This window comes from Oreochromis niloticus, linkage group LG1, assembly GCF_001858045.2.
Source record: "Oreochromis niloticus isolate F11D_XX linkage group LG1, O_niloticus_UMD_NMBU, whole genome shotgun sequence".
In the NCBI taxonomy this organism is placed as follows: domain Eukaryota; kingdom Metazoa; phylum Chordata; class Actinopteri; order Cichliformes; family Cichlidae; genus Oreochromis; species Oreochromis niloticus.
The window spans coordinates 29820469-29844056 of NC_031965.2; the positions used below are offsets into that span (position 1 = coordinate 29820469).

General features: G+C 37.8%; 1 protein-coding gene across 1 annotated transcript in view; it reads left to right on the forward strand.

The window, feature by feature from the left end:
- The window catches only part of hcn4 (hyperpolarization activated cyclic nucleotide-gated potassium channel 4), a 71583-nt gene that overhangs the window by 9654 nt on the left and 38341 nt on the right, over positions 1–23588 (forward strand). The window contains exons 2-3 of the mRNA XM_019360172.2: positions 8761–9184; positions 21366–21527. Coding sequence (XP_019215717.1) covers positions 8761–9184; positions 21366–21527 — 586 coding nt within the window. The remainder of the gene's footprint in view (positions 1–8760; positions 9185–21365; positions 21528–23588) is intronic.

The window sequence follows — 23588 nt, forward strand, 5'->3', positions numbered from 1 at the left end:
ACTTCAATGTACCACTATATAGTTGAAGCTTCACAAATGTATGTAGCGCTTATGAAACAGTAGAGAGGAAATACTTACCTGGATCAATGTGCTTGGCCTGGCCCTGCCACACGCTGGGTGTCTCAAAGACTTTGACAAATGGCTGGATTATGAGACAGGCAGTGGTGAGAGACAGATTGCTCACTCCGCTCTGCTATAGGGTGATTTATCTGCACCATCTCACAGCAGATATCACGTCCCCTTTTTCTCCACACCAGTTTTGGCCATAACAAGTTACTCAGTTTTCAATCGCACAGAGGCTCCAGCAAAGTTAGTAGGTATAAAGCTAAGTCCTGACCATGTTTGGCATCTAGAAATTACAGAGCTAAGAAAAAAAACAATAACAACAAAAAGGATAAATCCTGCACATAAGCCTTTGCTTACTCACGCAGACCAGTGAAAATCAGATACAATGTAGCCGCTGAGATTTAGTTTCATTTCATGCTGAATGTTGCATCACTGAAGAGTTTCCAACAGCTTTAAAGCTTTATTGACGTTGGTTTTATTTACCTCTACTTTTTATGTTTCCAGAAACAATGGCTTTAAAAAATAAAGATAAGGTGATCAATTTGCATCTATATTATGTCCTGAAGACTTGGATGTTTCCTAAAACTGCTGCATTCCCTGGTTAATCTATCTTGTTGGTTGTCCAACTGCTTATTTTCTGTCACTGTTTTTACATCTTTTCTCTACTGTTTTTTTTTTTGTTTGTTTTCATGCTCATATCCTCTCACCCTTTGACCTCAGAATGGAGTTAGATACTAATGTTTTGGGTTTTTTTGTGAGTTTTTCTTACGCCATGTTTGAGTAGCAGCTTGCAAAGTGATGAAAACTTTGGCCCAGCACTGGTGCAATCCTGCAGTAAGGTCTTGAAGTAATGGTGTACACAGTGACCAGTAACAGGTATTATAGTCACTCGATTATCGTAGCATCTCATCTGTGGTGAGAGAAAACCCATTGCTCCATCTCTCTCCAAGTCCCACTTCTCTGTTGATGTTAGGTTCTTGCTTGTAGTGAAAAGAGGTTTTGAATTCATTTAAGGGGACACTGGCCGATGTTTACTCTGTGTCTGGCTGTCAGGAGACTCCTTTGACATGACATTAAGGACCCTATGGGAGATAACAAGGCATCATGATAAAACACAGACGCAATTAGTGGCAGGATGACAGTCTACAAAGCAGATAGTGGTACATGCTAGTAGGATAAATGCATACTCATGACACTCCTCATACTCATAGAGTGCTCTCTGTCCGCTCTTTGCCATTTACAGCCCTGTCACTCACTGTCTCTCCATTTTCTCCCATTGAAGATCTACTTTTTTGTTGACTTTAGACCACCCATGTATAGTTCTTCTTCTTTCAGAGAGCAGGTTGCACTTTTTGAGCTTGGGAAGACTCTGATCCCAGTGACACCGAAAGATAGTAGAAAAGCCAGACTTGGCTAAATCAGAGCAGATGTATGAAATATCTTGACTGAGCATTTTTCTCAGTGGGCTATCTGATTACATCTGGTCAGTTTGCAAAGTGGATCTGGTGATTCTATGATTTCGTCAGAGCTTTCAAGAGTATACTTTAGAGCTATTGAAACATCACAGCAAATTTAGGCTGGACATATCTCAGTGAGTGGCTCTGGGGCATATTCTTAAATGTCTGGAACTGACACCGCAGCATTTAGAAAGTTTCCCTAAGATGCTTAGCCAGGTTAGGGGCTTTTGAATCCCTGCATGTACTCTGTCATGGAATTTGAATGGAGAAGAAGTGAAATGAAACAGGAATTACACTGATTGTTGCATTACTGAAGTGTTTAAATTCCTTTTGAGCCATTTACAGAGAATGATCGATATGATGCTGTTTTTGACTGAGGTAACCTACATTATTATAGTGCCTCTTTTAATTATCTCCAAAATAATGCATTGTATACTTTAAGATAATAAACTGAGCAGATGAAATATCTTAACATACCTAAACAGAGTTTGACCTATAAATGAAAAAGTCTGCACAGAGTTTGGGAGCTGATGATTGCTGGTAATGTTGATCAATACAGGGTGCGTTTCCTCATATAAAGCTAATAAATGATATCCAAGTGTTGTGAAATGCTATTGAAAGTGTTGATCAATTTCTGAGAGCAGGCTATATTCCATTGATTAGAATTTGGGAAGTCGAGGTTACGTTTGCCTGTGTCTACTCGTAAAGGGCTGTAGTTCTTCTCTTTTAAGAGATGTTTACTGCAGCAGTTATGACATTGTCTAAAGCATTATCTTTCTTATGTGTGTTCAGTAACAGCCCCAGATAGTTTTAGAGCTGAATGAAAAATCACACCCTGTACCCTTAACTTAATGTCCCACCAGAAGGACTACTAGCAATCTTATTTATGGATCTCTTTTAGTGGCGTAATGCTGACCCCTTTCAGTTGATTTTGCTTCTCCTCTACCCTTTGTAGGCATTTAGTAAATCCCTGTTTTCTCTTAGCCCAAGGTTGGGGAGATTTGCTTCTACCTCTGATGGAATCTTCTTAGCCTAGGTTTGATAAAACTGCGCGCCTCACCTAAATATAGCCTCTTTTAACTGCACAGCCCCAGTGTCAATGATGTGCTTGCAGTATGCCTGCTGGCTGTGCTTAGCAAAGACAGCACCGTTATGACAGTTCATTGGAGCGGGTGACAACAAAAAATAGGATTAACCCTTTTAACCTGATTTTTTTCTCCTAAACACTTAAATCTTGCTGTGTTTGCCAACTGGCTTGTTTAAGACCAGTGGACTATGCCTTTATGGGCAGTAAACAGGCCTTTTTTTGTTGCTGATGTTGTTCTCCTGTTAAGTGTGAAAGGCTTTACCATAGATTGCATTTCCCTTTGGCTAAGCATAGCTTATGTGAAATTAAGTGGGTTTTTTTCTGTTTCACAAGAGCTTTCATGCTTAATTTCCATTCACACTCCGTGTTCACTAATTCACAACTGGCAGTGGACTGAGAGAAGCTGTTGCTCTCTCAGTTATCATGTGAGTTTAAGTGTAATATATAACGGTTCTGTTAAGTTGGTCCTATGACATTTAATCACACCTAAAATACAGCTCCCCTGCTATGAAACACATACATTTCATTTGCTCAGGAGAGAAATATATATATTGGTTTTCATCATTTTCAAAACCAGATTAAAAAAATCAGTCATAGTACACTGCATTAAGTTTACATTTACCAAGATCAAAACACATTAAGGACTAGGATTTAGGGTGATCTATTTCCAGAAATGTATTTGAAGAGTTTTCTATAACTAAGGTCCCAAGTTTCTACAGTTACTCAGAACTGCCATATCAAATATTAGTCCACAAAGGCTTTTTTCATGTTTAAGCGACAGTCATTTTTCTGTATGTCTGTAAAAGGGAGAAGTGAATGAAAGATTTTCAGTGTGTTGCAATCTGTAATTAAATACTTCACACTGTACCTCAAATGCTTTAATTCCTTTATCAGAAGACACTGTAGCACAAACACAATTTATTTTGGTATGTGCCCTACAAAATTATAAATTAAACATTAAGTAAGTACATAGAAAAACAAGTGCTCCAATGTCTAGTCTGTAGAAATTGAGAAAAACTTTTTAAGATAGCAAGTCTTGCTTCAGACCTACTATACACAAAGAAGCTCTCCCTCAACAAAATCATGGCAGTAATGAATGTTCAGACTCATGGTCATTTAAATAACAGTGTTTTTCATGACCTCCAGAAGAACAACAATTTTTACAGTCAGAAAAATAGGTTAGAGTGGGTGGTTTGGTGGTTAAGTGGTGAGGATTAGATGATGAACACTGTGATTAAACTCTCCTTCTTACATACATTCAACGCTTCTCACCAAAACAGTGATAATCTCTCACCTTAGCCAAGTAATCTTAATGGTTATATGGGTCGACAAACCAGTTTTAATATATATATATACTGTGGGATTAGTGGGTTTAAACTGCTTAGCTAATGACAGATTAAAAGCTTCAGTGAAATAACTCATACTGTATATGAATACATACAAACTGACATTTCCACATGGAAGAAAAACTTTCATGTTCTCTTACACACCTGAAGTTTGTATTGAAAGAGTGTATAGCTTTGCAGTAAACAGATTGTACTGATGTAGGGACTGACATTTAAAGCTAGTTCCTTTTCCAGCACTTGTCTTGTCTTTACTGACCACTCAAAGTGCTTTACAGCACAAGCCACATTCACATTCACAAACTGTAGAGCCTTTATCTATCACACTCACTCTCACTGGAGGAGCTGGGGATCAAAAGCCTTCCGATTCTGACACGACAGTCAATCTGATTGTATGGCATCCGTCATTTTCTCAGCATGGTAGCCAGCAGATAGATATTTCTACAATCAAAATGTAAACAGGGGCGCAGACGTGCACACATGCAAAATTATGAACATTTGCTCTCTGTAAATTCAGTCCCATACTGTATAGACTCCATTTTTGTATCCTAGCCTTGTGCCTCCTCGATTTAGATATAAGCTACTCTGAAAGGTAAGTGTGTGTAAGGCTGTTTGCGGTGGCTCTCATAGTCCCCTTCAGGTAGCCTGGCTGGCAGGGTGAGGAGAATGAGAGAGGCTTATCGTGTAGTCAGATGCACTCTAAGGGTGACAACATGTTCCTGCTGTCCCTGGTCACCCCACCGGAGAGCATAGTGGTCTGTGACTCTGTCCCTGCAGACAGCAAAATGTCAGGGCTCCCTTCATCGGTACAGTGAACTCTGAGCATCATAACAAGCTAGGTGTGAGCTATTCCACCACTATATATATATATATATATATATATATATATATATATATATATATTAAATGTTTCTCTAGACTAATTAATAAAAAATATATATAAATGTTTTACACACACCCATCAAACCAGCCTTCCTGTTATTCATATTTTTTGTCATGCAATCTCTGATACTCCTCAGCGGTCATGTAATTGCTCATAAAATGTGATCTCTGGCCACATTTTTCCATAATTTGCTATAAACTTGTAAGTCACATTGTCACTGTTTTATTCTTTGTGTTTTACAAAAGACTGATTCATGTAGAACTAATGTAATGGACTAAGATCCAGACATAGAAGTAGTATTTCTTTACTGGATAAAACTTGGATTTCACACCAGTTTTACATTTTCATTGATGCCTCGGTGCCCATAATAACTGAGGCATCAATCGGGAGCACCTTAACAATCGTGTAACAAAATAAAAGCCCTGCTAACCTAGCAATACTAGCTGACTTCCTTTTGCTTTTATTTTAAAACAGGTGGTATCCCATCACACAGGTGAAAATTCTGATTTTCTATGCACATACAGATATGGGATTGTTTAATGCCTTTGAAATGTCAGTCTAACATCCCAGGCTCACCCAACTATATTTATAGAACAATGTCTCCTATGTCAGGATCCTAGTGCATAATAAAACACAGTAAATGGATCCCTGCTATGTTTAGGTGGCCTGACCTCCATTAGAAGGCAGCCACAAGACTGAAAAAGAGAAATCATGAGCATTTATTCATGCATGCACGAACAAACATGCCTGCAGTCTAACAGTCTATTGATAGAGACACACTGAGATCACAGAGATTTTTACACTGCTCTTTGAAAGTAACTGCTTATCCCTAAATATTGTATTGGGCCAAAATCAATAATTATCAGATTCAATATTTGCTTTTTATTTGTATTTTCTTTAATCAATCATTGTGTCAATAGTGATAAGTGAGGTTTGATCAAACAGGTGTCAGCAGTACTTGGACAACTGTCAAATCTATATCTCTATAGCTTGCTTTCTCCTTTTCTCTGTAGCTAAAAGATACACAGTTAAAATTCATTTAACTGGGCGCATTTACAGAGCGCCTGCTTTGTCTGGTCAAAGTTTCCATTTGCCTCATATTTAGATTTATTTATTGTGCAGCAATATTTGCTCTTAAATGTGCTTAAGCATGTTATTATTGACATCGTACAGGCAAAGCACCACCCTGGCTGAATCCAGCTTCACAGACCTATTAGTATGGCAATAGACCTTTAGGCTCAGTTTCCCAGACATGGAGTAATCCTAGTCCTAGGCCTTAAACATTTTAAATAGAGGTGTTCACTGAATTTATTTGTTAGACGGGACTAATTCATGTCAGGAAAAGTTGTCATTAATGTTGTTATTATGGCATGGAAACCACAAACATGGAAAAAGAAAAAACATTTCCCTTAAGCTTTCATTCATTGATTTTTATTTTTTCCTCAAAATTATAATGTTTGATCAGTTATAATAAAAACAGTCATGCCTTTTTTAAGAAAAATTTGTGTGTCTTGCTGCACATTCATAACTAATATAAGTAGTAAAATGAAGGTTACAAATACTGTGAGACATAGGGAAAACTTTATTTCATGTAAAGGATATTTAAATTGTTTGATATTGGGGAATCATGGCAGTATGAAACACAAATGCCCTTGCCAATGTTTGCATTTCTTCCTTCAAAGTTTTACTTGTCCTTCTGGGTTTCAGTCTTAATGTGAGCACACAGTGGTGGCAGGGTCGGTCTAAATATAACTCCACTTGACAACAATCTGGAAAAGTAGATACCCTTTTACTTTGAAGAATTCCAATTACTGTCACTGTTTCCTCAGTGAATGTGTCTGTGTGCGCAATTCACATAAAACTGAGATGTAGTGTACGTATCTGCATGCCGTAGAACTGTCTAAACACATTACAAACCTCATATTTGCTAGATAACTGCTTGTGCTATTTTTGAAGAAACATTTTAACATTTTCACCCAAACTGATGTAAATTCCATCCATAGATGTGTGTATCAGAGATTGTGTGCTCAGATATAACAATGAGAACCAGAAATAGGGGTACTATACTGCAAACAGTAGCGATTTCCAATGTTTGCTTTTCTCCTGCATCAATAAAAGTGTTTTGTCTTGTGTACAGTTAAAAGGACTCAAACTGTTTGCTGCAATGGTGAAGATCAGTGAATATGTTACAGGTGTGTAATGGCAATGTGTGCTTAATCACACATATGTCTCATAGTTCTTAGAGTTTGAACTGTTTATCTGGATATATTTACTGAAACATACTCAGAATAAATCATGAAATCTACTGACATTAGCTCCAACAAAGAAGTCAAACAGCAGTAATTTATTGTTGTAATCTAGCGAGCTTTCAGTAAAAATCTCTATCCTATCTTGTTTATATATGTAACATCCATTCTTCTTCATTTTTATAGCCTTGCTCTTGATATAAGTTTTGTCCAAAGACAAATTTTTATGGCCCAGTTAGAAGTGGGTGGGTAAATCACTGCATCAGTGCACAATGATTCAATTACTGAGCCAGCAGAGTGCGCAATTTATATCCAAACTCTCTGGTTTGGAAGATTGACGAGGTCACAGTACAGGTTTTAATTAACAGTTAACCTCCGCTGACCTTTGAGGTGTGATTTAGATGCATGCCTGCACAAATGTTTTCATATCAGGCCCCCTTTTGTCATGGATACATATCGGCTACGTTCATAAGTGCAGAGTTTATTAAACCATTATTACACCATATTCATGTAAGCTTGCTAAACAGTACATATGCACAGTAATAAAAGCTTAAAATAGGTCAGTGATGAGAGAGAAGGAAAGGCAGGGACTCTGACAGGTAAAGGGAACTGGGTGATGTTAAATGCTGTACATGTGTATGCCCCACAGGTTTCATATCAGAAAGAGGAATTCTAATAAGTAAGTTGGATGAAGCAGTTGAGTGTTCCAAAGGGAGAGAAAATGGTGATTGGAGCGGACCATTCTGTTTCCTTTCACATGTAGGTTAAGGAAACAGAGGTGAGGAGATGCTGGGTGTTAGTGAACAGTTAGTGAATCAGAAAGTGCAGAGGTTTAGTAAGGGGTGACAGAGACGTATCTAAGGTTGTTATTGGACAGGTATCAGTGCAGCAAGACAATGGTGAGATGTGCTAGCGTAACAGATGGGTTCAAGGTGGGTGGCATTATGCCAGGAATCTACTCTGATCACCTTCTTGTTTGAACTGGTGATGGACAGGTTGACTGATGAGGTCAGGCAGGAGTTTCCATGGACAATGATGTTTGCAGATGACATTGTGATCTTTAGTCAGAGTAGGAAGCAGGTGGAACAGAGAGCCTGGAGAGGTGGAGGTATGCTCTGGAGAGGAAAGGAATGAAAGTCAGTAGAAGCAAGAGACTGTGTAAATAAGAGGGAAATTAGTACAATAGAGGAGATCCAAGGTGTAGAGGTATATTAATAGTGGATACACTGGACAATAAATATGGAATGAAATATGGAGCTGCCAGATGGGAGAAAAAGCGAAAGGCCACACATTCCTTTTCTTAAAGGTTTGTCTAACACAGAGCAAATGTTGGTCTCCTCAGTTCATCAAACATGCATATTTTATTTTACTATGCCTTATGCTGTATATGTATATGTCATTGATGCTTGAATATAACACAGCAATCAGAATAAAAAAGCAGCCCACTTTATTACTTCTCACACTATAAGTTAAAAGAAAATGACACTATTGATATTTACAAACTGTTGTCTTCTTTTATCTTTTAATTTAATTTAATTTATAGAACATTCATTCTCCATTAAAATAAATTTTCTTGGATTTTTTGAAAGACAAGCACAACAAAGTTAGCTCATATTTTTATATTCTGACTTTGTTATTCATTATATCTCTACATTTCTCCATGTGTTTCATCAACAAGGTTTTACTGGGATTTGACCATGCTGCTGCTGATGGTTGGAAACCTCATCATCATCCCTGTGGGCATCACCTTTTTCAAGGATGAGCACACCCCGCCGTGGATTGTGTTCAACGTTGTCTCCGACACCTTCTTCCTCATGGACCTGGTTCTTAATTTCAGGACGGGTATCGTCAAGGAAGATAACACAGAAATCATCTTAGATCCGCAACAGATCAAGATCAAGTACTTGCGGAGCTGGTTTGTGGTCGACTTCATATCCTCCATCCCCGTAGACTACATCTTCCTCATTGTGGAGACGCGCATTGACTCGGATTTCTACAAGACGGCACGCGCCTTACGCATTGTCCGCTTTACCAAGATACTAAGCTTGCTGCGCCTCCTGCGCCTCTCTAGACTCATTCGCTACATCCACCAGTGGGAGGAGGTAAGAAATCGTTTTCAGGCTGTTAAACTGTATGTGAACAAGAAAGTTTAGTCTATAATGTGTATCTTGTGAACTGCTTTATGTTGTTATTGAGAAAACAGTATTCTTGATGGAATAAATGTGGAAGGAAAGAAAAAAAAATTAGCATACTACATCATTTGCAGTGATTATCATACAAGCATTCATTCATGAAGATAGTTAAACAGACAGGGATTCACTTCCCTAAGTTCGATTGTAATTCAGATTCTATTTCTGTTCTGGGGAGCCACTGCAAAGATGTTTGCTTCCCCTTTTCTTTCAGGAAAGAAATATAGATGGGTGCTGCGTCTGATTGCATCCACCCTTGAAAAGAGAAAAGAGGCTCTTTGCTGTGTACCAGTCACCAATAAGTTGATGAAGGCAGGATGTTGATTAGCATTTTCCCACTGTGTGCCCATCGTAGCAGTGGAACCCCAGTGTCCAAAGAGGCAGTGCTGCAGTACAAGCATGATTATGATTGTGGCAATAATTAGAAAAGTTCCAATTACTCTCACTGGATGAATCTTCTTGTTTAGTCTCATAGGTAAAAGGTGCAAAGTGAAGCATCAGAATCTCAGCATGGAGTCAACAGGAAGACACTCCATGCTGCTGCTCTGAATCATTGTGGAATTAGCCATGCAAGGGAATATTTCAGCTACAAGTCAGACCGTGAAATTCTAGGAACAACAACACTTAACAGATGTATCGTCTAAATGCAAGCAGTATATGTAATGAAATAATGAAATTATCTCCGAAGGACTGAAGTGTGTCTCTTTGTTTAGTTTGGAGAAATTACTTTTGTGTCCAGGTACTTTCCACCTGATCACAGAATTATTATTTTTATTTTTTTAATTTAAAGTAAAGAAAAGTTGATAAGGAATTTTCACTGATTTCAACTCTAAATTTAGTTTGTAATGTGTAGGTTTTAAAAGTACAGTTGCTGTGAGAAGTTTACATCTACTTATTATCTGCGTCATTGTCATGGTAATTTAATTAAGTCGTTAATTAAATTAAGTCGTTTAATGGTTTCTTTGAACTATTCTTTATCCAGGATGGGATCAGTGTACAGCATGTATCTTTAATAACAAGAATCACAAGTTTGAATTTATTTTGGATCTTTTAAATATTTTGCTGTTACCACAACAACCATGCCCATGATGAATATACATGAACAGCTGACCATAATAAATGTCAATATTTATAATATTTAATGTCAATGCACACAAGTTACTGTGAAAATTCTCTTTACATATACATAAAAAGTAATACCAAAAGTTTAAAAGTATTAAAATAAATCTACTCCAGGAAAGTTAATAAAAGAACATCTTATCTTTAAGAGTTTGAATCGAAGGGAAATCCCAGCATAGTGTTTTAGTTAGGGCTACAGAGTGCCATCGGAGCAGCTTGGCAAGTTGTGGCATCACTTCTCCAAGTTTCTAGAGCTGGAGGAAATATTGTAGCTTGTGATTACTATAATTTTCATATTCATCAAACCATTCAGCAACCCCTTATGCTCTATGTATGGGACCAACTCCACTAGTACTCTGTTTAGCTCGAATTCATTCAGAAATATCTGCATTTGGGTTTCAATATAAATCAATAAACAACAACAACAAGAATAATAATCAGAATCAACTAACTAGTGAACTAACTAGTAAATCAAAGAATGTTTCAGAAATCACCTTCTTATCCAAGATAAAATTTGTGTAGTTGAGATCATGATTTTTATTTTTGTTTATCGCTTTTTGTTTTATTGTGCATCTTTTTTTCATATTCAACTGTATTCAATACAATATTACAAATATACACTATTAGCTTATTTGCATAGATTGTAAAAATTCACCACTGGTTTGTTACTTATTGGGTATGTTCAGCTGACTGTGTAGCAATTGGAAACGCTGAAAATGCTCACATCAATCTATATCCAGACCTTTCACCATGAATTGGGAAGTTCCTGGTTTTCAAATATTTAGCTGGATAGAGCAGCTGGGTAGAACAGTGTATATAAGTGTGATGACATTAATCATGCAGAGCCTCTGTGATGCCATTTCAAAGGGAGGAAAAGTTCAAATAAATCACTGGGGGAGGATTCCTTTGTCACCCTGTGTCTCTATGCATGCCTACTGCTGTGCTTCTGAACCTAAAATGAAGGCAGGGATACATGTATTACAAGCTAACCTTGATTTGAATAGCTCGGACAGTGGGCTGTCACATGTTCAGCCTATGCAATGAGATAACAGAGAAAACGTGGGGTAAGAAAGGGAGGGAAGAGGGAAAAGAATAAGGAATAAAGGAGGATTGAATAAAACATCATTCTGCCTGCAGAACTTGCTTTTAGCCATTGGCCACTGATGTAATGGGCCACAATCTCAATCTAGGACTTTTGCATTACTGGAAGTATTGGGAAACAGACTAATGGGAGACAAAAGAAAGAAAAAATATCCATAACGATGTGAATGGGAAAAACTTACAAGGACACTGCAAGGTACTGATGACTGCAGAATCTAAAACAATTGAAGCAATACGACAACAAAAGGGGGCATTACACTCACAGAGCCAGTTGCCATTTAAATTTTCTGTTCCTGTGTGGGTGGTGTATGTGTGCGGACATTGTGTGTTAGCGTTTGCTGATGAATGCTAGTTAGGCAGACGGAGTGAAAGGCCAGCTTTGCCTCAGCGCCAGAGTACTCCAGATGAAACCTCACTGAAATGTCATCTGTCACTGCAGAATAACTTGTCGCCGAGATCTCACCACCCAACTGACTTTTTGACTTTTCCTATTGGCAGCTACATTTCAAACAAGGTGTATGTATTTTATCACCATTTGAATATTTTGGTAAACATCGCACTGACCTTATTCCCTATGTCTATTTACCTACATATTGAAAGACTAAAAATGGAAAGAAGCACACTCAAACACGAACAAAACAACCACAAAAAAGGTAATATTTGTCATTGTTTACAGAATCGAGGCAGAATCCTTATGATCCATGAAAATGTGCAATTTTTGCCAATAAGTGCAATAAATGCAATTCAGCATTGCTTGGCACTCTAAATGTGGCACGATGAGATGTGTACTGACATAGCAGAAGCTGCAGACCTGTGATGCCCCAACGTCCTCCAAAAGGCAAAGCTGATTTATTTCACTCATATTTCACAAGTGTCTGCAAGCTAGAAATAGTTCCGCACAAATTCATTTGGTTTGTTATTGTTTGAGTTTCATTTCCTCTTCTGTAAGAAGTCACGCAGAGGACATTTCTTCTGGGAAGTGCTGGATACAGCTCAGTGAACTCTACTGCATGGTTTAATGCCTTGAAGAGTGATACTGTGGGGAATAAGTTTTTAAAATTAGAATCTTTTTTCCATGTACTGAATTGCAGTGGATGATGCTTTTTTAGGGATCAGAAGAAGACAAAGGAATAGAATCACACCAAAGGACATAAACAGAGGTATGCTTCAGGGTGCAGGAAAAAAATAAAAACTTTAAGTGTATTAAAAGTAAGGTGTTTTTAAGACATAAAAAATAAATGGATAAAATCTTATTCCCAGAGCTATCAGATTACTTCCAGACAAATTGCATAAAGGGACTAACTTAACTAAGTCATTTATTGCCTCACATCACCCCTTTAGAAAAAATGGTTTGCTTTATTGTGACCTACACATTCCCAGCAATAGAATAAACATCATAAGTTTGCTTCATAATCCTTTGGGGACAGTTACCTATATATTGCTCAATATCATTTGTCACAGAATCACAATTTTATAGGTGACATGGTTTCACCTCAGAGATTTAAAGAGACCAAATCTAACTGACTGTTCTTATGTGGGAAAAAATGTAATTTGTAAAGTCATCTTGGCTTTAGTTTAATTAAATTCTTGACAATTCAGGGAAATAGTTCTAACTTGCACATCCATGCATGCATGTGCAAATGCATATTTAGTTTAGTATGGTGCAGTCAGTATACATAATCTGTCTATTGAGAACTCCTAAACTACTCCACATAGAGAGAAAAAGCCTTTGTTTTAGGCTTCTGTGTTTGGTTTAGTTGATTTTATTTTTAAAGGGATTTAAATTATTTGTCAATAAGTCATATTATATATATAAGTAATAAACCATGGATCGATATAATATTGACAATAAACCATGACTGGAATGATGTATTTCACACAGTTGCTGGTTTGTATGTAGATTTTCCTGTTGTCCTTTGAAATAATGTAAAAATACATGCTTTGCACTCATCAATGGAATAATTAAACTGTGAAGGAACCTGCTATGCTAATTTCCTCCATTATTGTGGTCGTATTCCTGGTACAATTGTGTTGCATGATTGTGCAAAACTTCATCCACTGTCCTGAACAAGCATTTAAACTATTTGTCCATCACCATAAGCCCACTTTCATCTGATTGGCTGCCCATCATCTTCTTCAGAATTTTGCAGCATGATTACTGACAGGGACTAGATAAAAAAAAAAGCATATTTCTTGTAAATTAGCGCTGCTTCATTGGTTCCCTGTTAAATCCAGAATCCAATTTAAAATTATTCTTTTCACATAAAAGATCTTGAAAAATCAGGCTCCATCTGATGTTAAAGATCTCACAGTACCATATCACCCCAGTAGAGCGCTTCGCTCTCCGACTACAGGCTTACTTGTGGGTATTAAAAAGTAGAATGGGAGGCAGAGCCTTCAGTTTTCAGCCCCCTCTTCTCTGTAACCAGTTCCCAGTTTGTATCTTTTTTTTCTTTTTGGAAATGCTTGTAGTTAGGGCTGGATCAGGTGACCCTGAGCCTTTTCAGTGGTGTTAATGCTCCACTTTGCATTTAAGCAGTAGTTGTTATTATCAGTTATTAAACTCTCTCCCCTCATCCCCAACAGGTCTTTTCCTTCTCACTGTCAACAAATGCTTGCTCACAGGATGCTATCTGATTCTGTATTATTACACTTTCAGCATACTGTAAAGGTGATTTTACAATTACCATGTTGACAGAATACATTTTACAAACAAAAAGGTGGTAGCTACATGCCAGTGTTCAATATTCAATATAGTATGCAGATATTCATCAGACTTACACATACACAGACAGAGCAGAGTGTCATTATTCGTCTCTCCTGTCCTCATCTGGTCAGCTTCCTCTCGTCACTTTTCATTGGGATAAAAATAAGACTGTGACCGGATATTCTCCTCATTGGAGTTGTCTCCTGTTGACGAACCACTGACTTGGATGAGATTAGTCATCCTGTTAAATCAGATTCAAGGCAGTGCACTAATGATAAAGCTCCACGGGCTTCCTCTCACGATGCCTGATGCCTACAGCAAAACCGTTTCAATAGGGCAACCCAGCAAATGTTGCTTTCAGCGTGGATCAAGATACATTTGTTTGTCAAAGAGGTTTTTTTTAATTGATCATTTATTTATTTATTTAGTCATCCGAGTGGAAAGCAAAAAATAATTTAAAGTAATAGTGTGGGAAGTGAAGTTTATCAGTTGCATTAAATGCAAGATAAATTGTTGGTATATGGTAGAGCTTTGCTAAGTGTGTAGGTTTGTGTGAAATGTGTGTGTGTGTGTCTATTTAGAGAGAGAAAGAGAGAGAAAGAGGGACCGACTTTTTGAAAAAGTTCAAAAAGTGTCTGAAATTGAGTTTCTTTTACTATTTACTGCTTGGATTATTAAGATTTACAGCCCTGTGGTGGCTTTGTGCTGCAGTTTCCAAGAAACAAAGCAATACGTCAGGCATTGTGATGGAAGTCAGTCGTGTGGCTTTCCCATGGGTCCGGTGATGGAACGAAGCACCTTTCATTTCCACTCAGTAGATCTATACAAAAATATTTAAATAAGTGAAATCAACTAATCAGCTCCCTACTCACTGACCCATTACCTTAGCCAAGGACTGGTCTTTCAAAGATAAGAAAAGCAGGAAGAATGGATTTAATGGGCTATTATTGAGTGCACAATGAGGCTTGCCAGCAACAGTGACAGGTCCTCAACACTCTGAATGAGTCTTTTGCGATATGAATACCCACAGTGGGTTTGCTTAAAAAACTATTACAGTGAAATGTGTAATCCAGCGCAAACCCAAAGGCGCACCTTGGTACAGAGCAAAGTCAGGGTGTTTTTTGTGATCTGAGCCCTCCAGGCCTGTTTAGACAGATGATGGAAGGGTGTTCCCTGTGGTCCACTACCAGGCCTACTTTGCATTCTCCTCATGCTCTTTGTCCACCATGACAGTATGCATGAGCATGACATTTTGGTCGAGGCATTTACAGTGAGAAGTCTAACCCCTGCCCACAGCCTGTTCCCCCGAATCTACCATCATGCTGGATGATTAAAAATAACACAGGAGTGCAGGGGTTGATTTAGTTTATAAACTGTACTACTCATCACGGGGAAATCATATCTCAGTCTAACACGGGGAAATGCGGCATGCTGCAATTAGCACAATGAAGGTACTGAACTGTAAACATCCAGTAGGCTACTTGGACGCAATTAGAACAATGTGCAGAGACAAGACAGATTGCACTAAAACAGTGTGTTTTCATCAAATATCTGCTATCTATAGAGCATTTTTTTATGTGTAGCTAAAACTGTGTGTCTTTTACCTGTTTAACAAATGATTACTCAAATTTATCTCATGCTTTCAAATTTAGATTTAATGACACATCTTTTTATTGCAAAGAAATGATCAATTGCATTCTGTGCTCCAAAGTATGGTGCAACATCCTCAAATTGCTAGTGTATGAACCAAACATTAAAAATGGCATGTTTAGAATAGAATAGAATAGAATTGTCCTTTATTATCATTTTACATGTACAACAAAATTGTCAGTGCTCCACACCAAGTGTGCAGAAATAAAATATAAGCTATATGTGTTCATAGTTGGCTGTAACAGCAATTTAGCTTTTGCAGTTTAACTAGTTAAGTACATAAATTTTATTTCTAAAGGAATTAACCTGAAAAGTCATCTAGTTTCAGGGAGAGGTCTACGGCATACAAGGCATGTTTTTCTGATGCCATGTCTGCAACATGGCATCAGAAAAACAATATGAGTGAAGGATTTTGTTTTTTCTCATGTGTCAAGACACAATCATGCCAAACATTCATCATCATTAGCAGTATGAGCAGCGAACAACAGATGCTTCAGTATAGTGCTACAATGACTGTGTCTGGACAGCTACCATCAGCACCATGGGACAAATGCATCTATTCTCTCACCTGGATCACACTCCTCTCACTCCATCTGTTTGAGATGACTTTGCAGCTGCCTTCATTTTCTCCCTGCCTGTCTGGGCCTGATGCTGTTTGTGACTGTAGTGCCATATTTGATCCTTGTGTTTATTACTTGTTATATGTGTACGTATACAAGCATATGTGCTCAGTAAATAAATGCCATTTTCTGTAGCGATATAATGTGCTGATAGTTTGTACTTGACAGTCGTGGTCTTCAGCAGGATTATAGATTTCAGCAATCAAAAAAAATAACTGGTTATAATTGACTAATAGTGTTAGTATTGTTTCTATTGTGAGTATTTAACTTGTTCATTTTGTGCCTTGAAACACTGGCTTTGGTTAAAGTGGCTTTTCCCAGACAATTACAGCCTCCATCTCAGAGTACTTACAACCTTTTATACCAAGATCTAGATGAATAGTCAATTATATCTGGCTGCAGGGTGGACATTAATTCCTGATAAAGGATACCTTCTAAGTAGTTCCCGTGAAACGATCTTTTTATCATTCTAAATCAATTTACTTACATAGCCTGTATCGAAAGTAGTTAACCAAAGAAACCACGGAGTACTGAAAGCCTCTGTTTACAATTTATTGGAACACATTAAGCTAACTACTAATTAAATGCAAAACATGAGTGGCTTTGTCATTTCTATTAACCTTTTTGGAGAATATGACAAATTTGATGAATGGGATGGATGCAGCTGAAGAAAAAGAAATTGAATAAATGGCACTGTACACTGAGAGATTCTAAAAACTAATTTTCTTAAAGTTCGAAACTACACCACTAATGCTTTGAATGCTCCCCGCGGGGGCCTTAAGCTGTTGTTCAATCCACCAAAGCAGCAGGAATATAAACAATGAAAGCTTAAACAGTCTGGCGGCCATTGTTAACTGTCATTTAACTGAATTCATGACTACCAGCCTCGACTATCCTCATAACTCTGATTGGACCTTGAACTCAGTGTTTCATGATATGCCACTTAATCTTGTAAGAAAATAATGTTCCACATTCAACTCTGTTTGACAGCTTTGCATAGAGGGCAAATAGTAGCTCACCATAGCATTTTTTTTTTTTAACCTCCAGAGGATGTCAGCCTGATGCGTAATCCACCGACTACTAATCATGAGCACCCAAATGACTCACACACGGAAAAATGAAGGCTTCTTACAATGGCAAGGCCCAAGGACCCTCAATGTCTAGTTGCAAGTTTTAGGAATTATAATTCAAAATGTTCATCAGACCTTAGAGCACTTTACCTCAACCCAGGGAGTGCTACGCAGTCCTAGACTATGCTGGACTTGTAGCTATATTTCAGTTGCTGTGTGTATTTGCTTTGTTGGATGAAAAATGATTCAGTTTTTTATTTTTGTTGATACTATTTAGACTTTTTGGAATTCAGCAATATTATTTATGTTTGGAGGAAGGGAAATGGTGAGGATGACCCAAAGATCACCATCCTCATAGTCGGTATGGAAGTGGAAAGATTATTCTTAGGTGATGCTTTTCTGCTAAGGGTACAGGACAACTTCATCACATTGAGGGGCCAATGGACAGAACCATGTACTGTAAAATCTTGGATAAGAAACTTCTTCTCTTAAGTAACTACAAGAAACGTCTTACAGCTGTCCTTTGCAACAAGGGTTTATCCACCAAGTCATATTTTGCTGGAGTATCACATACTTATTTCACCCACTGACATGTTGTTGATTTTTGGTTGATATTCTGTCTCTCCAAAATGAAACTACCACTAAAATTAGAGAGTGTTTATATCTTTATAAGTGAGCAAACTTACTAAATCAGCAGGGGCTCAAATAATTGTTTCCCCCACTGTACCTGCCATATTGATGAGTGCCTGTAGCACCAGCCATTGGGCCATGCAGCACTATCTTTCTAATTTGCAAATCTTATCTCACTGTCAGGAAACCTACATTTTTAGGGTTTTTTTTAATTTGTCAGTTCATTTTCTTGTATTTTTGAAGGTGTTCAGGTTGACCTTCTATAGGTTATGTATTGCATTAGCTAAAAAAATACCAAAAAATATGAATTTAGAGTATTCAAATGAGGATTGTGAAAACTGAAAAAAATGGGATGAAACTGTTGCGTTGTATTTTTTTGCCCTAATCAATCAAAGCGCTCTTGTTTATGCAGATGATGCTGATGCTAATGGTGCCAGGCTCACTCTGTGTTCCTATCAATTAAAAGGAAGTGGTCAGCAATTCATCATCCTCCATGTAACATGCCATGTTGTGTAATGCTCTGTATGCAAAGAGTGTGTGCGTGCAGATTTGTGTTTGCTTTAAATCCTGAAAATGTACATGATTTATATTGTACAATTACGCGAAACACAGAGTAGACTTGCTTAACTGTGTGCTGTTTTAATCTAGAAAAACCATTAGAAGTAAAGAGAGGATATATATACACAGACCTCCCTCTCGCGCCCGAGAATAATGACTTTTTAACCACCTTCTAACAGAACCAATCTTGGGAATAATTTTTGTCATAACTGGAAAGTCTATTCCTGTTTGGCAGGGGTATATTTGAATTGATTACAGCTGTGGAGGGAGATAGGGGAATCACCTTCCTCCACTGACAGTACAGTTTGGGTTACAAACCGGAGATTTGCATTGCATTATCCGTCACAGTTTTCATAGGCTTTATTCTGTTAAAGTGCCAGGGGTCTTTTGAGGGTATATCTACAGTAGGAAAGTAGCAGGAGTTATTGTTGAACAGTAATAAGTCATTCAGGCTGTGGCACCAGATACTGAAGGGAATCTGTCATGCTTTAGAAATATGCTGACATTGCTGAGTTTGATAGTATTCAGTATATTGACAGGTTCAAGGACAGCCTGTATAATAATAAGAGATTTGTCCCAAGAGGATGTGGTATTGTGCACCATTTTAGATGCTTGCGGTAACAGCTGCTTATCAAGGTTATAATGATGCATTTACATGTAGTTTTTAAAGGGAACACCATAAAAATGTGGCATTATCGGTCCTCAGAATTGGGGACTTAGAAGAGGTAGAAATGTGTTGAGGCTAGGATAACCTGAGAGCAACACAAACTATAAAAACATAGAGAACTGGCTGTACTGTATTTTTTAAAATTATGAAAATGATTACATTGTAAATGTTATGTCTCTATAGTATTTCAGTTCAACTTCAGTACAGTTCAAATATGGTGGAAAAGCTTTCATATGACAATCTAGTTTCCCTTCATTCTAAATATCTGCTACTATAGTGTATCTTTTTTTTCCAAAATGTGTCATTTGACCGAAATGTGCTTTTCTTTCACAATTACCCTGAAGGTAAAGAAGCCTGATCATATCAGACATGACAATTCTAGCCTAAGTCTAAGTCTAAGCAGTGCATTGTATGCTTGTAAGCTTCATATCTCTGTCAGTCCTTCATGTCCTAGGAATAGCATGCTCCGTATTTGAATTTGCATATGACTTTGCGAGTTTTTATAGATTTAAAAGCATCCTGTGTTTTATGAATCATCCTTTTCCTGTCTGGAATACAATTTCACAAATGAAAAATATATCAGACTCAATGCAGAAGATGGAAAGGGGTCCCTCATGATTTATTCATTTGCACAGAGTGAATTTAACACTTTTAATGTTACGAAAAGCCATTAGAGCTCCAGCAGGAAATTTGACATCACACAACACAGCATATTAACTAACATAACTTATTTATGGCTAAATTTAAAGGAAAAAGGGATAGTTCCTAAAAATAAATAAATAAAAACAAGAGAAACAGGAGCTCATATTTGTCTCATAAAGTGAATAGAAAGTACGGAAAAGGAGCCAATTTGGTGGGTTGAGCGCAAAACGGTACAGCTAGGTAAATGATTTGGCTTTACTCATGTATAAGTGCTCGAGCTTAAGAAATCCAAAGCAGAACAAAAAACAAAGATGAGACAAGGTTGGAGAGGAGAGGAGTTTCACTGTGTATCTGCATGTGGACAGACAGAGTGCGTGAGTGAGGATGTCTCCATCCACTCTGAGAGGTACAATTTTCTGGGCATACCTCTGGCTTCATGCTATCTTGTTGACAGAACTAAATTGATGTGATTTGATGGTGCAGCAGCACCCACACTGACAAACATAACACCACTCCCTGCCAGTTTCTTCCTTAACAAAAGCAGAGATAAAATACCCAGATACACTTACATTTTGTATGCCTTCAGAAAAATAAACAAACCCAGTGCTTTCGGAAGATTAAACTTTCGCTGACATGACATGTCTTTATCTTCATTTCACATTTTTACCTACTGCTAAACAAGAAAGTAAAAATGAAATATCCCCTCTTAAACACAAGCCCTTTAAAGGCACCAAGTGTATTTTAATAAGGAGCCAAGTGGTTAGCAATGCACATAGTCTTCAGTGGGATTAAGAGACTTTGAATGGTTGAGGCCATTAAAATCTACACCAGCCCAGAAGTCCTGGAGCGCCTTATGAGTATCATTAGGATTAACAAACCCAGCCTGTGAAAGCTCTCACCCCAGGAGCATAGCCACCTCTACCCTTGCACCATTATTGTGTTTGGCTGAGTGCCTGATAAGAGTGATTCAGCAGCACACAATAAAGCTCTGGTCCCAGTTTATCTGTTTAAGCTTTCATTTCACTGGCTATCCCCAGTGAAATGTGACAACAGCAAGATCTGCATCCACCAACTCATCTGTGTAAAATAAAAAGCTATGGTTTCTATAGGCTGAGTACAATGGCCTTTAATTCTAATACTGCAAACACTTTGCATGACATGAGCAAAGAATAGAGCCAGAAATCTTTGAAATGCTTGTGGAGGAAGAAAATCTTCTTTGTGCATGTGTGTGTGCTTTGCGTTCTAGAGAGATTTCAGGGATTTGACCATCAGCATGTTGAGTCATCATTCACTAACTCATTTCCTGCTTCCTTCCTCTTCAACCCCTCAGATCTTCCACATGACCTATGACCTAGCCAGCGCCATGGTACGAATAGTCAATCTAATCGGCATGATGCTGCTGCTCTGTCACTGGGATGGCTGCCTGCAGTTCCTGGTGCCCATGCTCCAGGACTTCCCTGCTGACTGCTGGGTGTCCAAAAATAAGATGGTGGTAAGTGCTTCTCCTGCACACAGTCCTCCTGCCTGTTCGAATCAGATTATGCTCTGTCTTATCTTGTCTGTCAGCCTCAGTAATTACTGTTCTAAAACTCTTCAGCTTCCTGGGTAAGATTGCCTTCCATATCTGTCATTTTAAACCCTAAGTCAAATATATTTATCTGCTACATTTGTCCACGTTTATTCAATTTACTAATCATTTTTATTTATTTGGAGCTCTTGACATTAGTCATTATTGTGAAAGGAGGATGTGCATGGAACATTGACTTTCTGAGGGAGACAGCTATCCCTTATCCAATATTGGCTGGATATTGACAGTTTCCAGTGAGCACACATGCTGAGCTTTAATTTTGTTGTTTTGCTGAAACAGCTGCCAGAATAGTGGGTCACCGGAGATCTCTTTTTTATTAGCTCAAGGGAGGGGGCTGCATCATTGTGGATATTCTGTTCACCCAAAACTGATGGTCTCATGTCAACTTGTGATGTTATAAAGTCATTCAGATATTGTCAGATTTTGGGGTGAGAAGTGGTCTGATTTCAGTGAATATTCATTACCACACTGGAGCTTGACCAATAGCTCAGTCAGCTGATATAATTGCTTGGTATTAGCCTACGGCAACATCAATACTGACTCCAAAAATTCACAATTAGTGGGCTTGAGTCTTCTACAACACCTTACTAAGGAATCTGATTTCACAATTAGCAATACCACCTACCCCATAAGGTACACTAGTGAATTCTAGTAGATTATGTCCTCACTTCTCAGATTGTGAGACTGCAGTGAAATTTGGACACAAGGTTCTTACTGCACTACTTACGACTCACTTGCTGAACAAAGCAAGTGAGTAATACTGTGTGACATACCATTTGATTATTTAGCAGTTAGCATTAGCTCTGTTCCCCTGGCTCATTTAAGTGTTTTGTGGTTTTTAGTACTGACAGATATACTGTATGTTCAGTCAGTGAGCTAATCCTGAGTGTCTCTTTAAACCAATTGTCTGTCTTTTGGGCATTTACAATTTTTTAGTATTACAATTATAATAAATTGCAGCATCTACCTATCGTTGGCTTACACTCTTACCAAACAGCTCCAGTAATGAGAGTTTAAACTGATTTCAAGTTTCAGCAGGCTAAAGTTTCATGTGTAAGGGAATATACGTTTTCTAGACAGAATAAGTTAAAGAGCTTTGAGATACATACTGTTTTCAGCAGAATTTGATAAATATTTACTACTTATTTATTTACTTCAATAGTTACTAATAGAGTAAACAAAAAAAGGAAATATTGAATAACCATACATTTAAGGAATAATAAAAAAAAATCGTCCAAGAAATCTCAGTTTGAAATATATATAAAGCTGCTTCAGTTCAACTGTAAGTTCAGCTCTCCATGCCGGAACAAATGTCACATAGTTACATTGCTCAAGGTATGATCTATTTGGTTAAGCATGCCTCGCTGCCTCCCTGACATGCTCACTTGTTTCACTGAATCTGCCTCACTTATATTTAAGCATAAGAAACAGCTGATGTTGAAAACTACTGTCCCTTGAGATGTTTCACGCTTAAGATAATTTTAGCTCGTTTTCTACATGTGTCTCGATGCAGAGACGCACACTCAGAACAGTGGGTCCATTTCGTGGACAGTATGAAACGTCCCCTTTAATCAACCTCACAATCTACAATCTATCAACCTCTGTGTTTAATTATCTTTTCGACAAAAGATTGAGATTTCTGTTGCATTGTCCTCTTCCAGATCTATATGTTTTTTTCGCCCCTCTTTGCTACAATTATGAATACATTTCACCCCCACTTTGATATTTGATACATTAAGCAAATGTGCAAGCGGATTATTTTAAGTTACATAAGGCTGAGCTGTCAGGATACATAATGTAAACTGTGGCTCGTGATTAAAGTACAAAAAAGAATGCATGCATTAAGATAGAATTTGATCTCTTGCTTTGCGGCACAGAAAACTAGGATATGATTGCTTTGCTAATCTCTTTGTTTTGTTCTGAAAAACATATTTGAACTGTGTATACATTGCAGATTCCGATATA